This window comes from Apus apus, chromosome Z (genome assembly GCF_020740795.1).
Source record: "Apus apus isolate bApuApu2 chromosome Z, bApuApu2.pri.cur, whole genome shotgun sequence".
Classification (NCBI taxonomy): domain Eukaryota; kingdom Metazoa; phylum Chordata; class Aves; order Apodiformes; family Apodidae; genus Apus; species Apus apus.
Genome location: NC_067312.1, coordinates 21,338,749 through 21,355,338, shown reverse-complemented (window position 1 = coordinate 21,355,338; position 16,590 = coordinate 21,338,749). Strand labels below are relative to the sequence as shown.

The 16,590-nt window shown below is 38.1% G+C and overlaps 1 protein-coding gene across 2 annotated transcripts in view; it reads right to left on the bottom strand.

Moving 5' to 3' along the window:
* Nucleotides 1–16,590, bottom strand: part of ZSWIM6 (zinc finger SWIM-type containing 6) — a 115,054-nt gene that overhangs the window by 21,398 nt on the left and 77,066 nt on the right. The window contains exons 5-8 of one of the 2 annotated variants that reach the window (XM_051642926.1): nucleotides 7,102–7,281; nucleotides 5,360–5,536; nucleotides 4,925–5,071; nucleotides 1,229–1,375 (exon numbers count right to left, since the gene is read on the bottom strand). In XM_051642926.1, the coding sequence (XP_051498886.1) occupies nucleotides 1,229–1,375; nucleotides 4,925–5,071; nucleotides 5,360–5,536; nucleotides 7,102–7,281 (651 nt within the window). The remainder of the gene's footprint in view (nucleotides 1–1,228; nucleotides 1,376–4,924; nucleotides 5,072–5,359; nucleotides 5,537–7,101; nucleotides 7,282–16,590) is intronic. The other variant, XM_051642927.1, reaches the window with a different exon arrangement.

Genomic DNA, 16,590 nt, shown 5'->3' with positions numbered 1-16,590 from the left:
ATATGGGATTAGAATTTTACTAATGAAAATCCAATTAGTTAAAAGGAATTTTGAGGCAAAGCCCCAAAAAGACTGCAGATGTGCACATAAAACAGCTGCAGGTAGAGGGATTAATACAGTTTCTGTTCACATGGGTGGTTATAGAGGCTAACAGAGGTGGAAACTGAGAATAAGAAATCAGTTGAGTTCCTGGGAAGCACATACAAAAATTAGAATGGGTGCACACATCCTCTCCCAAATCACGTATTGATACTGCAACACTACTTTGCAGTTCATATCATTTACACACCGTGTATGTTATGAGTTTCAAGTGTTTTGTCACATATTTGAAGTATTATGTACACTTGCAGCTAAGAAGTTCAATAACATCCTGGGCTGCATTAAGAAGAGTGTTGCCAGCAGGTCAAGGGAGGTGATCCTCTCCTTCTGCTCAGCACTGGTAAGCCCACACCTGGAGTGCTGGGTCGAGCTGTGGGCTCCCCAGTACAAGGATATACTGGAACAGATCCAGTGTGGGGCCACAGAGATGATTAAAGGACTGCAGCATCTCTCATAGAGTGTCAGTGAGACAGGTGGGATTATTTGCCTGGAAAAGAGAAGGCTCAGGAGGGTCTTACCAAAATGTATAAATATCTGATGGGAGAATGTATGGAAGACAGTGCCAGACTCTTCTCAGTGGTATCCTGTGACAGGACAAGAGGCAATGGGCACAAACTGAAATACAGGAAATTCCATCTGAGCATAAGAAAACACTTTTTTATTGTGAGCGTAGTTGAACACTGCAAAATGTTGCCCAGAGAGGTTGTATGGTGTTTGTTCTTGGAATTATTTAAAACCCAACTGGACACAGTCCTGGGCAACCTGCTCTAGGTGACCCTGCTTTGAGCAGAGCAGATTATCTCCAGAGGTACCTTCCAACCTCAGCAATTCTGTGATCCTGTGACTTCCTGCAATTTCTAAAAGAGAGGACAGTACAATGTATATGGAGAGGGCTGCTGCTATAAAGTCTTACTTGGTTTTAATTCAAGTGTGAAATATGCCATTGTCTTCCAGAACATGTAACTGGAAATTTTGAAGTGCTTTCATTGTGTTTTCTTAAGGAATTCAAATGTGAGTTCCTACACTATAAAAAAATACTGGCTTTGAAGCTGATTCAGAAAGGCAAGATAGAAAAATGCCTCTAGTAAATTAAGACGCATAGAAGATTGCTTCCTTTTCTTGGCCTTACCCATGAAGTCTGAGAATCCATGGAAGCTCTCATCATCCACCCTGCAGGCTTCCATCAGGCTATTGAAGAGGGTGCCAATGGGGTCCAAAGGGTGTCCCACCCAACCTTCAAGATTCATTATTGAGGTTACTCCTCTGTGGAGAAGTTCTGTGACAGAAAAGATGGAGAGGGGGAAGAGAGCAGATATTAGCTCCTCAAAACAATTACAGAAGTAAAACTGATTAAAATGCTCTCAGTACATAATTCAGTGGGTTTCCAGTACCTTCTACTTAGAAGGAGAAAACAGCATCTTTCAGTGTGAATTTATTGCCCTTTGAATATGTTAAAAGAAAAAAAAGAAAAAGAACGAAAGCCAAACATTTTAAGTGCTAGCAAAGTGTATTATGGGTAAAAAATTTCAACTGCAGTGTCTTTTTAAATCTCTTAATCAATACCAACAACTCATCTGAAAATGTCTGCTGAAAAATTACAGCAAAGACTCTTTTTGGTAAAATATTCACAAGTTTCCTCACTCAAAAAGATGAAACACCATTTTTATATTTTAATTTAATCTGATGGCTCTGAAATAACTGAAAATATTCTAAAGTATGTTCCAATGTCATAAATAAAATACCAAGTTTATCCTGCATCTAAATGTTTACTGAAGTAATAAACTCAGGATGACAGCTCTATTGGGGAAAAAAAAGAAAAAAAAGAAAAAAAAATGTTTCAATGAGGTATTGTCCTGCTTAGATCAAACCAGTACAGATATACAAGAAAAAAAAATGTCCCTAAAGTGGATCCAGTGCATTTTTGTAATTTTTAGATTTCAGTCAACAGATAGCTTCATGGATACTTCATTTTGTAGTCCTCATCCATCATTCAGTCAGAATACGAAAAAATTGTTCAGCGCAGTGAACTAAAAGAAGCGTGGTTGTGGTAACATGTTACAGATTCCTCAATTCCTCTTCTTAACTAAGAAATCTTACAGCAACAGCTTCCTTTTGACTCCAACTCCCAATTTTTTTCCTTTTAGACACATACACATGGGTGACCATTTTAAAACTGTATGCAAGACACAATGGATGCTCGGTTTCTCTGCCTATTACACACTAACTTGCACCTGCCCTGCTCTCTCTTGTTGACAAAGTGCCATCTTTCTGAGTAACATAGAATTACAGAACGTATGGGGTTAGAATGAATCTTTAAAGGTCAGTGCAGGCCACCCGGCAGTGTGCAGGGACCTTTTAAACTAGATCAGGTTGCTCAGCCCTGTCAAGCCTGACCTTCAATGTTTCCAGGGATGGACCTCCACCACCTCTCTGGGTAACCTGTTCCACTGTTTCACCACCCTCACTGTTTTAAGATCTTCCTAATGTCCAACCTAAGTCTACCCTGCCCTAGTTTAAGACCACTGCTTCTCGACCCATCACTACAGACCCTTGTAAAAAGCCCCTTCCCAGCTTTCCTGTAGCCCCTTTCAAGTACTGGAGGGCTGCTATAAGGTCTCCCTGAAGCCTTCTCCTCTCCAGGCTAAACAATCCCACCGCTCTCAGCCTGCCTTCATAGGAGAGGTGCTCCTACCCTCTGACCCTTTTTTGTGGCCCTTCTCTGGACTCGTTCCAACAGCTCCATGTCCCTCTTGTGTTGAGGACTCCAAATCTGGGCACAGTACTCCAGGTGAGGTCTTATGAGAACAGAGTAGAGGGGCAGAACTGTATGTATTATCACAGAGCTTTTAAAACCTGCTTCTTGGCTATTTAACAGTATGTGACCACAAAAAGAAACACAGCCACATTGTCAGGAGGGTGGGTTTTTGTGAAGAATTCACTGATACACAATATGAAAAACAAACAATTAAATCATTGTCTTACTAACAAATACCATGACAGACAGTAACAAGTCACTGTGATTAATCCTTTTTGGTAATGTTTCTGACTCACTTATGCTGTATTTATTCTATTGCACTGAAGTATGAGCTTTACTTGCGTCATGCTAAACGCTTCAGTCCTAAAGTCATATAGACATTTAACTTTAAATCATGCAAGTGGTTTCACAGATGACATATCAGTCACATGAATAAAAGCTAAGCAGAAACATGCTGTGTTTGCTGAACTAAAACCTAAGGCTGGGCTGTGGCTACAGAATTCTTCTGTTTATAGAGAAGAACAGCACATTTTTCAGTGTTAAAAGTGTGTTTTTTTAAAATTCCACACGTATGAGGAGAAAAAAAAGCAACATAAAAATGGCAAACTTTGAGGTAAGATGGATAGTATTTAATGTACTCCATTTTTTATTCACAATAGCATAATACTACTTGGCAGCTATAGGAACTGCTCACAGGTATAGGAACATAACAGAAGTACTTAAATGTCTAGATATTGCATTAGCAACTGGGAATGAAAAGGAGGGGTACTACAACCAGCACATTTGCAGCAGACCCTTCACACCAGCCAGTGTTATGCACATGCACACACAGACTGACTTATGACCCTGTCACCCTCCAGTTTGAACACTTAGAAAAGCTGCAAAGCTTTTAAGGCAACACTTGTTAAGGACAGAGACGTTAGATGATAAGAAGATCTGAAAAACTATTGTGAGTAATAATAAAGGGTTTTCAAGTTTTGATCAAATCTAGGATCCACAATATTGCTAAAAACCCCATTCTCCCTTGGGTATTGTGGGAAAAAATAAGGTATATAGGAACTGCCAGCCAATATTTTTTTTCAGCCAGGTGTCTATCTTGTCTTTCAAGTGCTCATTTCTGGGAAAACTTCTGCACACACCCTTAAAAAATTTACACATATGACTTTACACTGGTATTTTTTCCTGCAATGCACAAGCATACAGATAGTCGAGAGCAGCAACAAAGATGTAAATAAAATTTGAATAACGGATTCCTGTAGCCGCTGAAGAAATAATTCAACTTTTTTCATATGCATTCTTTAACGACAAAGCCATTCCCTTCTTCTACTGTCACTTCAAACTAACAGAAGTTCACTGCAGGCTTATTTTGGGTAGCAAGGATTATAAGGCATAGAAACTTGCCAGAAGAAGAACATTCCTTACAAAAACAAAACAAAAAACAAGCAGGGGTACTGCTCATCAGAGGAACACCATAGAACTTTAAATTAAAACAGTGTTTCAAAACCAAAACAAACCAAAAAAGGCAATCCACCTTTACTCAGAAACACTAGAATTTTAAGCATTTTAACAAATACTTTTGATACAAACTCCCAAACGTGATGAATGTATGTAACACAGACTTTGCCTCGTTGTTACCCTCAATGTCAACTTTAGACTTACATCCCGGAAATATGTTAGCAAAATTTAATAGCTCAGCTAAATTACGTTGGAGGAAAAAAGAAAAAAAATAACAACTGACATGTCAAATGCAACCTCTGTTTAAAAGCCTGTAAATTACACAGGGCAAATGTTTTCACTGTGTGACCAAAACCCCAGATTGGAATACAGGCCCCCATCATGCAAGACATACTGCAGAAGACAGAAGAGAGCTCCTGCCCTCCACAGCTTACAATCTAATTTACAGAAAACCTCCAACATCCAGAACATGACATTACCACTATGATCATTTGGACTGAAGAGTTAGTCACCTCTTCCGCTTTAGTTTCAAAACTTGTTTTCTCATGCAAAGTTCCAGTCCGGTGTTATTGTCACCTCGCACGTCCTTTGCCCTTCTCTCTTCCCCACATTTACCTTTCTTCTGAGCCCGGAACATTTCCAGCTGTTTCTGCTGCTGCCTTCTTAGTGTATTAACAATAGCTATTGCTAGCCTCAGTGCTTCTCGTGGGTATCCATGAGATTGTAATGCATCCACCCTCGCACAGGCTGTAGGAACATGTTCTAAAAATGGAGAAAATAATTGAGGAATAGCAATGCTTCCATGTCTGCAATGGCCTGTTTTGCTAGGTTACTCAAAAGGGCTTTTTTGTTTGGTTCTGGTTTTTTTTTTGTTTTCCAAGCCATGCAAGAGAGACTTAAAGGACTATTTCTGAGCCAGCGTTTCAAGGGAGCCTCTGTTCTTTTAGCCAGGCTTTTCATTCATCACCCCACCATCCCCCCCAAAATAAAGCTATAGAAAATGAACAAAGCAGCAAGTCATGGAAACATCTTTCCGGTTTAGCCACTTACCATGCCAGAGGGGCCACCCATGAAAGTCAAAGAGTGAGTTTTCAGTGTCGTCATGGTAACAGTAGTTGGTGTATAGGTCACTGCTGATAATGTGCTGTAAGTGGCTGTCCTGCCAGTGCAGATCGCACGCCTCAATGGCTCGAGTGAACACCGTCCGATGTGGCCTGTTCGATGAATCTGTCATTTTCACAAGTTCAGGAAGATGCATCAGCTTTTACTTATTCATATGTGAATCAGTCATTCACAGTATTCTTGTCTTCTGCCCATTAACCAACCCCCAACCAGCAGCAGCACGCCTTGCCACCCCCCGCACTGAGCATTCCATAGATGACATTTCATATCCTATTGCTACCCAACAGCTCAGTATCTGTCTGTCTGTCTTTGCATTCAGAAAGATACCTACAAATCAGGATGGCTGATGCTAAACATGACTTTGCAGAGGAAACAGCTAGAGATGAAGGACATTCAACAGCCCTTACAGAACTCCCCTAAAAAATAAACTACCAAGTATATGGCACACAGCTACTCAGGACTTTCCCAGTTTTTCTCTTCATCAGACCCACAAGCCGCCAGGATGAGTGACAGATAAACATCACATAAGATTTTTAGTTTCTCTTTGAGAAATGACATTAACTTTATGCACTTGTAAATGTTTTTGTTTGTTTGTTTTTGGGGTTTTTTTTTGTCATAAACATATACAAATACTGCAAATAAAGTAAGGTACTGAGGGAACGGGACTGGCATGATCTTTACTGAACATCCTATGGTAAAACTGCTCTGTCAACATGGCACTATCCCTATAAAAGCTTAGATGCCATGTCAGTTACCACTAGTGGGCCTAAGGGTGGCTGAACATCACAAGATACAGGAAGTGTAACATCTCTGTAGGGAGTTACATGCTGAATGAACTTCTGTTCCTGGCTAGCTTTGAGATATAAAAATGAACCAGGTCTATTTCCTTGAGATGTAATCTTCCAAGAAAAAGAAACAAGGAAAACACCCATCTAAGTCCAAATATGCCATCTCCCATGCATTTAATTTGAACTTTATCATATTAACTGAGGGTTTTTATGATTATGAAGGTTTTTTTTCCCTGCACCTTTTCCAGTTATTAGCAGAGTAGACATCTTTGCTGAAGAGGACTGTACAAGGCTTTTGTCAGATTTGGTAATCACATCTTAGATTATCAAGTGAGAAGAGACATCTCCTCCAAGATAGCAGTATTGCCTCTACACCCCTCACCCCCACCTGGCAATGCAGAATGCACATACAGAACACATCACACAGGTAGCTGCTTTAGACTCACATACGCAAATTTAATGCAGTTGCAACAGATCTGTCTTTATGTAGGTATCAAAGGTTTTGTAATTGCAAACAAAATAAAAAAACCCAACACCAGAAGGAATACAAGGTCACAATCAAGCAAAGAAAAAGCAAGCTTTTACATTACATACTTCAAGGACATCCAATTTTCATGCAACATGTATTTAGAAGCACCAAGTGAAAAGTTAGAAGACCTAACTAAACAAAAATACTTGCTTTGAAAACATTGCAGCCCCAGCACAAAAAACCCACCTATTTATCTTTTCTGCAAGGACAGTATTAGTGAAAAATAATTTTGGCTGATCAGTCCTCAACAAGAGTTATTTGTCCCAGGAAAGAGTGCTGAATTCTGCAAGGCTAGAGTATATAAGATAGAGGTTATATCATATGTTGCAGTCAGTGCATATGTTTAGGCTCACCTTGGTTAGCATTTGCACCCTGAGGCAAAGCATTGGTTAAATTGGGCAGCTCGTTTCCATGGTTTCCATCTTCCCAGGGACACACATCCACACTGTTCCATTTTTTCAGCTGTTTTAGCCAACTGGCCTTCTGCTCCAACTTGCAGTGGGGATTTAAGACTATACACATCCACAGAGCACCTGATTTTAAAAAAATTGCTAAATTATGTTTTCTATTAAAAATGCAGCACCCAATGACTAATTGCAAACTTGTATACTGAAACACTTTTTCTACCCTCAAATCTACACTGCTTGCTTCCCAACTATGCCTAACACCTTGCAAACTGAATTCCCAGTGCAGGATCTTGGAAATGGTGTGGCCCATCTGATGCAGTTGAAAGATGGCACCAAGCAAAGCTTCTCAATTAAAAGGCATTAAGAGGTCTTTTGTATTAGATAATTCAGAGTTCACAATGTATGGCTTGTCAGACAAGAATATCAGTCAAAGCCAAACAAGAATTCACATAAAGTCACACCAGGAAATTACCCAAGTTTTTCTTCTAATTTTTTGTACCAAAAGTGAATGTTGTCTTCCACAAACAAGAACTATGTATCCTCCAGCTTCACATTACAGGAACCAAAGAAGTGCATTAGTAAGACATGTATTTTGTAAACATATATTTCCATGCAAAGAACCCAGCAGAAGTCCTGCTGATCATATAACTCACTGCCAAACACATCTGAGTCTCACAGATCCAGTAAACAGTAGTTTTGCACAGTCTGATAAGAATAACATTTTTTTTTAATTGCAATTACTTCAGTAATTTGTTTATACTAGAAAATCTGTTTTACATTTTCAGTTTACGAAGCTTGAAAGGAAAGCTAATGTGCACTGACAATTCACACCTACCATCACATTGGAACCTGCTTCCCAAGATTATGTAGCAGGGCATGCATAAATACATGAGAGCCTCTAGCAACAATTTTTAAAATTGAAAGATTTTTCTCTGAATCAGAAGTCTTAATCAGCGTGAACTTTGAAAGAAGCATGAAGACATCTGAAAATACTGTTTAGTAACAGTTAATTTGCTAATTAAGAATGTGCCTTATAAACTACAAGAGATCTAGACAATATGCCTAAACTATGAAATCTTCATGACAGGCTGGAAAAAAAAGAATAACAATACAGCTGGTTCTTCTAGGATAATAAAATTCTCACATTCAAGTATTCTTTTGCTAACTAAGAATGCAAAATGGACACCCAGAGCAAAGGCCATTACATTACATTCATTCCTAAAGTAACTTGGCACATTGGTATGACACAGCACAGGAGCCAATAGAAACACAGCTTGATCCTTAAAGCTGCAAGTCTCCTGCTACTTAGATCAACATGGAATGGGGAAGTAATATCTAAGAAACATGAAAACCACAACAAAATATGATATGGTACAGTGCAGAACACCAGAGACATGCTACACTACTGCAGATTCCTACTGCACAGTAGTTAAATACAAAGAGTGAGTGTTTTGGTTTGGTTTGAAGTACCCAAAACTTGCCATGGGAGTGAATAAGGCCAATATTACTTTTAAAACCTTATTTAAAAAACAGGTAACTTTCTTTAGACACACTCATCAACACAGTTCACTCTCCAAACTGAGAAAAATTACAACTGGTCCTTATTATTAAGCACCAATGCATTCAGCACTGCCCAAGAGAGAATGACTATATTTCTTGCAATCTGCAAAACAAAACAGAAGATGGGGTATATTGGAAAGCCTTGAACAAGTTATTTTGGACTTATTTCTTTTCAAAAACAAGTATCACTTGAAGGCACTAAAGAGACATTGTACCTCTCAACATCTAACGAAAAACAAAACAAAACAAAAAAGTAAAAGCAAAGTGCAATACTTTAAATGCACTTGGTATTTCAATCACCCAGCAAGGTGGAACAGACACTATGGATGACACCATGCCCCTACAAAATGAGTGACCTTTTCTTTTTCCACATCTCAGAAACACCACTAGCAACAAAGTACTTTACTCGCCTTCTACAGGAGCTTCATTGTACATGTGGTACATTTAAGAGACAGGAAAGGGAAAACATACCCTAAAGTATTAAAAAATCCTTTAAAAACTTATTTCATTTAAAGAGGGGAAACTATGTCAAGCATAAATATACTGTTAGCAATGATTGTCTCAGAAACCCAGACTATTTTTATGCAAACCAAGTACAAGAACAAGTGTATTTCTAATAAACCCCATACACATCACTTAAAATTTCAATAGAGCTCAACTGCACCCTGCTCCCACTGACTTCAGAGTACCTGCTGTCCTGGTTTGAGCCAGGATTAAGCCAACTTTCCTTTTACTGTTTTTTTGTTTGTTTGTTTTTTCCTTTCGTTTACTAGCCGGAACACTTGCGGCTAGTTAAAAGAGGTGTACAACTGAGATCTTGCTCAGTTTTCACAGCTGCCCGTGCAGGAAGATGAATGTGAGACAGAACTCCCCCAAGAGAAGAGAAAGGAACAGAAAGAGCCTCAGGTTCAGCTCCTGTAGTGCGACAAAGGCTACCATCTCGGACAAGGATGTATAATGCCAATGACCCCATACTCTTCAGTCTATTTGGCTTTCTAGGTGTTTTTGGTCTGCTTTTTTAGTGTGCATGTGCATGTGCGTGTGTGTGTGTGTGTGTTTTTTCTTACTACCTTTTTTTTTTTTTTTTCTCCCTAGCATGTATGCATTTGCCTGTATTCATATTCCTTCCTCCTCATGCTCCATGAGCACCTTCTGCCTTCCCTGACATCTGCTCCACTCTGGCTCTTTTTATTCACTGGCTCCTGTCCTGCTTCTAGCACTGAAAAGTCTGAGGACAGCACTGACTTGTGCCCAGATTTTTACCACGTCATGTAGGAAGAGTCTGAAGGACATTGTTTCTATTTCACTCAGATGCTGCTCAGTTACTTCAGCCTGGAAACTCTGTTGGCAACAGCTTATACTCAAAAGAAGTTTCCCAAAATACATTCCTGGCATTCTCAAGTTTAGCCAGTTGACTAGATTTAATGATGTCATGAATGCCACCTGCAATACAAACAAATGTCTTATTAAATGAAAAAACAAACAAACAAGATCAAAACCCAGAGAATGTGTTTGTGTTTGCACACTCTGTTTTTCTCTCTAACACAGCTTGCTCTCTTCCTCTTATCTCCCTTTCCCTAGGAACCACGTATCTTTTCATACTGGTTCCCAGCAAGCTGACACATATTTCCCTGCAAACTACATGCTTCTAAGCCACGAATAAAGTTCTGATTTGGATCCCCTGACTGTGAACTACATCTTTCCTATACAAAACTCCTCACAGCACAGTGGCAAAATGGTCACAACCCAATGTATAAAATTTTTCTCCCCCAAAGATACTTGAAAAGTAAGACATGTTGTCACTGCAAATTGCTATTAATTTCACAAGAGAATGAATAATTAGAACTGTCATATTGCAGTGGGGTATTGCCTGTTTTGGTTCAGCACTAATCCTCTTGACCTGAAAAAAGCCAGCTTTGCCAAAACAGACCTTTGCTTAGAAGAGCCCTCCTCCCTCCTTCGGAAAATGCACTGTTGTCATTCAACTTTAATGTGCCTCACACCACACACAAAAAAATACAGCAACCAAACAAAAAAAGGTTACATTATTGCTTTACACAAAGCGTGCCTTCCTTGTACGCATAAGGGAACATCAGTACTTTTTTGTTTCTCAGGAGACATTCATACCTTTCAATTTGTGAAGGAGAAAGGGGCAGCATGCCGTTACATATTTAAATCCTAATCAGTGTACAGTGAAATATTGTAATAATTATAAATCCTGTGTATGCAAGTATTCATGAAGCCAAAGGAAGTGCAAGGCATGTATACAGACTCTCCTGAGCAACCAAGCATTGCTCAGTTCTCAAAAATCCCATTAAATTTTACTCCTTACTCCCCAGAAAATGGGAAAACTTACCATAGTTGAAGATCCAGCACATAATTCTGTTTGAATCCTTAATTAGAGCCTCACCAAGAAATCTGCTTTTCCTAGAAATATTATACAGCCTTGTCAGGGTGGCTGTGTAGCTAAGCTTGGGTCAACATTTCTTCATTTACAATACCTGTGTAATCAATGGCTGAGACTTTCCCTTTGCCTTGGAATTTTACATTTAATATACTTAAGATCAATCCATTTATTTGCAAAATTAACACATGCAAGAAACAGACGCACATTGACTGTAAGATTTTTTTACCCTTCCCATTAATGCCCATCTTTCTTCAAAAATAAAAACCTAAAAGCTACCAGGTTAGCAGCATCTGATCATTTCAAAGAAAATAGAACCAGGTAATCAAGATCAAGAGAAAAATCAGATTCAACACGTGCTACAAACTTGCCACTGCCCCATCTGAGCCTAATCAATTCTGTTACAAAAGCAATGTTTTCTAGCATTGGAAATGCTAGAATCAAAACAATACTAGAGACAGAACCTATGACCCCTTCAAAATAGGAATGTCAGCAAGGGATTTTAAAGTGGTTTACATCTGCTTTTTAAACACAAATGCACTTTTACTGGGACCACCACTTGGAAACCTCAAAGAAGGCAGTGTATGGTATTTATTGCTTCTCAAGAAGAAGGATAAGAGCCTTCAGAAGGACTGGCAAAGCCACCTCCCTCCTTCAGGCATGCAGAGATCTCCATTAGAACAAAGCATAATCAGAAGTCCCACTAGAGAATGCTTCAATTAAACAGTTGCTTTTATGGAATAGTGAAAATAGGCAAAGCACTTCAGTGTTGCTCTCTCCTTGACAAGAACCCTGAGGAAAAATACTCTCAGCATTCAGTTCGATCCAAGTTGCAATTTTATTAATAAAAAAAAGTCCTTAATGCATTCTGGTTTCCCTGTGAAGCCCTCAGAAAAATAATAATAAAAAAAAGCTTTCTTGGAGAACAGAATGTTTCATTTTACTCTAATTCATTCTTTTACTGAATTAAACTTTGATGTATTGGTCTCGACAAGTGCTTTGTGCTGATTGTACTGTGTATGATAGTATAATCACTCCCATGCATTTCACACTAGCTGGCTGATTAATGCAATAGATTACCTGCAGCACTGATGCAAGAGGGAATCATTGCCCTTCTCCATACTGAACTCTGAATGTGCGTTAGAAGGAGTGGAGGTGTAACCCAGGGACAAAAAAAAGTTTAATTCCTTAACTTTCCTTTCCTCTCTTGCTACATGCTGCTGCTCAAAGCGTGAAAGGCACCAGTGTATTTCGCTGAAAGTCAAATGGATATTTACATATTGAGATTCTGTTCTAAACTAGCATCAACTACATGCTCTGATGGTCTTCCCACATTTTCAACTTCTAGCACAATGGAAAAAGCAACTAAGCACTTCTGTAATTTTGCATGAGCCTGCTGTTTTGGGGTACGTGTTTCTGAATTTGTTTTGAAAACTGCTGCATCTTTTTAGACACTTTGCCATTTGACCAAAGGGTTTCATATAAGAACAGAAATTTGCTTAGAAGTTACAGTTTACAGGATCATAGAATAAAATTATAATCTCCCCAAGAGAGCACTCAGGATCTGTCACATGTCCATTAGATGCCCCTCTACACACCTAAGCTACCCTATACCCAAACCACTGTATACCAAGATATGGGCTGCTACTCTATAAAGCTAGAAGAAAGTATAAAACTCCTGCAAATGAATGTCACTGATTAAAAACACTGCTATTACAAGCATAAACAGTACAAAAGTTCCTTTGAGTATCTCAGTATGATTCTTCACAATTCTTCACTATTTTAACTAGTTGCCAGCTAGGTGGTGAACAGAACTGTGTGTCTGCTCAAAACAGAAAAGAGATATTTTATCCTATATTTTAACTGGTAATATTTTCAGAAACTTCTACAATTTTCAGTAGAAAAGTTAATGTGAATACTACCTATAAAAACAGTATCCTGGCTCTATTTAAATTTATCATTGAGATAAATTAATTAATCTCAGTTAATTTTTTTAGAAAGATGAAAAACTGGAAAGCTTCATAAATTTGTCAAACAAAAGATACTGATAAAAAAAGGAGTAAAAGCACTTCTCATTTTTTAGAAAAGTGAAATGTAAACACTTGCTTGCACAGCGGGAAGTTAAAAAATTATGATTGCCACAAGTACGTGGCAATAACGCACTGTAACTGGCCAGAACACCACATTCTGACTATCTGGTCTGAATTACTTTCTACTCAAATATTTCCTGAGTTACTTTCCTCTTCAAGTCCAAAAGCGATTGTTGATTTTTTTTTACTAAAACATCATACTTCAGCTAAGATTTCTAATACATTAATCTAGCACAGCTTCTGATTAGCTCATCTACTGCCTGGCCACCACAACTCAAAATTCTAAGCTTATTCCTAGTTATTTAGTTAAATTTGTCCAGTTGCAATTACAATTTTCAGCTACATTTTGTTTGTTTGGCAGAAGTGTCATCCCTATCTACTTTTTAGTCCACATAAGTATTAAATTATGAAAAATTTTCTTTGTCTTGCTTTGTCAGATTCAAGCAGACTAAGATTCTTGCACCTCTCACTTCAAATTATTTTTCCAAATTTTCAGTTATTTTTCCAGTATCCATTCAAGACAGAAAACTGGAAATTATCACAAGACTAGATTGCTGAACCACAGTAAAGCTCAGAGAAATCAGTGAAGTTTCAGTAATTCCTCTCCACAAATCCGTTGCTTCTCTCTAGCTCTAGTATTTACTAGGAGTGATACTGGAAAATTAAATGGCAGCTTAATGTTACTAAAGTATTAAAAATAAAGAGAGGAAGGGAAAAAATAATGCTAAATACCAGATAGGCCTCACAGTAAAACTCTCTCCTTAATCTTGGCAGTCACAATTCCAGTTAGGGAAGCAATTAATTTTGTGCCAACTCCAATACAGAACAATGTTTTTTAGGACAACTGTAAGTAACTCAGTTCAACAGCTTAGGAATAAAAACTTCAAAGCCACTTTTAATGTGGGTACTTAAAATAATTTTATTCCTGCTGTAAAAGTACTTTCCATCCAACTGAACTACATGAAAACCCAAACTTTCTGTATGGCATTAAAAATAAGTCCCTCAAGCTATGCTTAAAGTTAATTACTTTCACCATTATTCCTCAAATCTCTAAGTGTCACCGGAAAGAATACCTTCTTTGAAAACAGCTCCTACTTACTGTCAGACCCTGGCCTCATATGCCCTTATTTCAAAAACCATTATGGCACATGTCAATAATGAACAAGGAAGGAAACTGTCCTCAAAGAAGATGGACAGAACTCATCTTCAGAGATTTGCAGCCTGGCTTCATTTACCAGGGAAATGAAGGTGACAGCAACAACCAAGACACTCCAAGGCCATGACAGCAATTTCTTTCTCATCCGTAACTCAGACCTTGGAGCAGCAAAACTGTTGTGTGATGCTAACTCGAAAGTATCATTAACTTAGTGCCTCCAATAGCACAAATCACTCAAATATACATAAACTGAAGGGAAACATGTTTTATAACCGTATGGCAATCACACCATGGCAGCTAAGACTAAACAAAATGAGAGCAAGAGAAGGTTCACCAGTTAGGTAAAGACAGGTTACTGGATATGACACAGTTGAAGACAGAAATATATTTAAGATACCACAGAAAAGTCCCACAGTTGAAAGGCCAAGGGAAATGGTGCAAAGCATAGCATGCCCAACATCCTTAGAAATGTATGCCTTCCTACAGCTTTCACTTCAAGATAAAAAATGTACCATGTGTAAGAGACTAATCCAAACCTCAAAATTTGAAGTTAACTTTCTTTTCTACAGGTGTAGGGCATTGGTATGCTCATTAGCTTTAAGGGGGAAAAATCACAATTAGAATTCAAAACTAAAAAAAACCAATAATTAAAACATGGATAAGCTTGGCACTTACATTCGAAATGTAAGGCCTTGCTGTACCATTTTTGAAATACCATAACATACAGCAGAAAGTGAATGTTTCTACTGCACAGCTGATCCTAAAAAGGGATTGCATAAAGTATGCAGCTTTAGAAAAATGGTATTTAGAATACCAAGACTGTAGCAAATGCTTAAGTTTAATGATTCTTTTCCATAGCAGCCCTGAAGTAGTCATCAACTCTGGCATCAGGGAGGAATATCTCTAGGGGCACACTGGCAACAGCCCTAGCTGCTTTTGTCCTTTTTTTTCCCCTTCACTTAAGTACTAAGCAGAGATAATCTGTTTAGAAGAGTTGGCATGTCCCATTCATATGAGTTTGTCTAATTGGAAAGGGAAGGAATGCCTGAAAGAAACACAGATGGAGAACAGCGTCATTTAGTTAAGGTTTAAAGAATTTAACTTGGTATTTTCTAGACATTAATATAAACTCTTGGCAGAAAAGTTCAGAGCGGTTTTTTGTGTTTTGTTTGTTGGGTTTTTTGTTTGTTTGTTTTGTTGTTGTGTTTTTTTTTAAAAGCATTATTTAACACTCAATCATTAGTTTGCTCATGGCAAAATGGTAATTAAATCTCTCTTAATTAATCTATAATTCCCTGCCTAAACTCAACACCTAGAATCAAGTTTTAGATAAGAAGCAAAGTGTTACTAATAAAGGCACAATCCTTCAGGAAATATACTGTACTATTTCTCTACATGACATGACCATGTAAAATTGTATTTTAAATTTTAACACAAAAAGTTTTAAATTTTAACACAAAAATTTACCACTCTAATCCAGAAAGTGGCCAAATTATCAGCAAATGTGAAATAAAAGTGGACCATCAGGGGTGTACCAACATTAAAAAGCAGACCACAATAGCGCAAAGTGCTAGTGGAAAAAGCAAGACTACTAGAACTACTAAGGCAAAGACATGTTGTTCTGCTCAGAAGATACCATTATAACAACAACACATTTAGGAAACCTAACAGAAAGGATTCTAAGAATGTCACCCAGGAAAGCTTTATCCCATGAATGAGGCTTATGGCAATACCGTGAGAGGTTCCTATACTTAAAAAATATAGATACCAATAAGTGGTTAAGAAAGACAAAAGAAGCTTATGCATTAAGATGTGAAGACTACCCAGCTGAAAGTACAGAACAGTAGAAGTTCTCCTCAATGTCATAAAATAAGACGATCAGCAGAGAAAGGAAAAAACAAACCCAGAAAACATTCACGAATTTTATCCACTCCCTTGCCTTGCAAGAGCTCTCTGGACACACTCTCCCATGACACAGCTGTCATATTTTTGTTCTGCAAGAAACCAATCCTTGATTTAAATAAAACCAGCTCTCCTCCTCCTCAAACAGTCCTTACATATCAAAATGGAAGAAAGCTACTGGAAATGTTTGTTATGAAACATGCAAATTATGTGAAGTTTCTTCACCATGAAGGCAAGCAAGAGGATATAAAGATACAGAAAATGGTAGTTCACGCACTCAAAAAAAAAACATCTGATCTTGTAACGTATGTGTTGACAAGCTG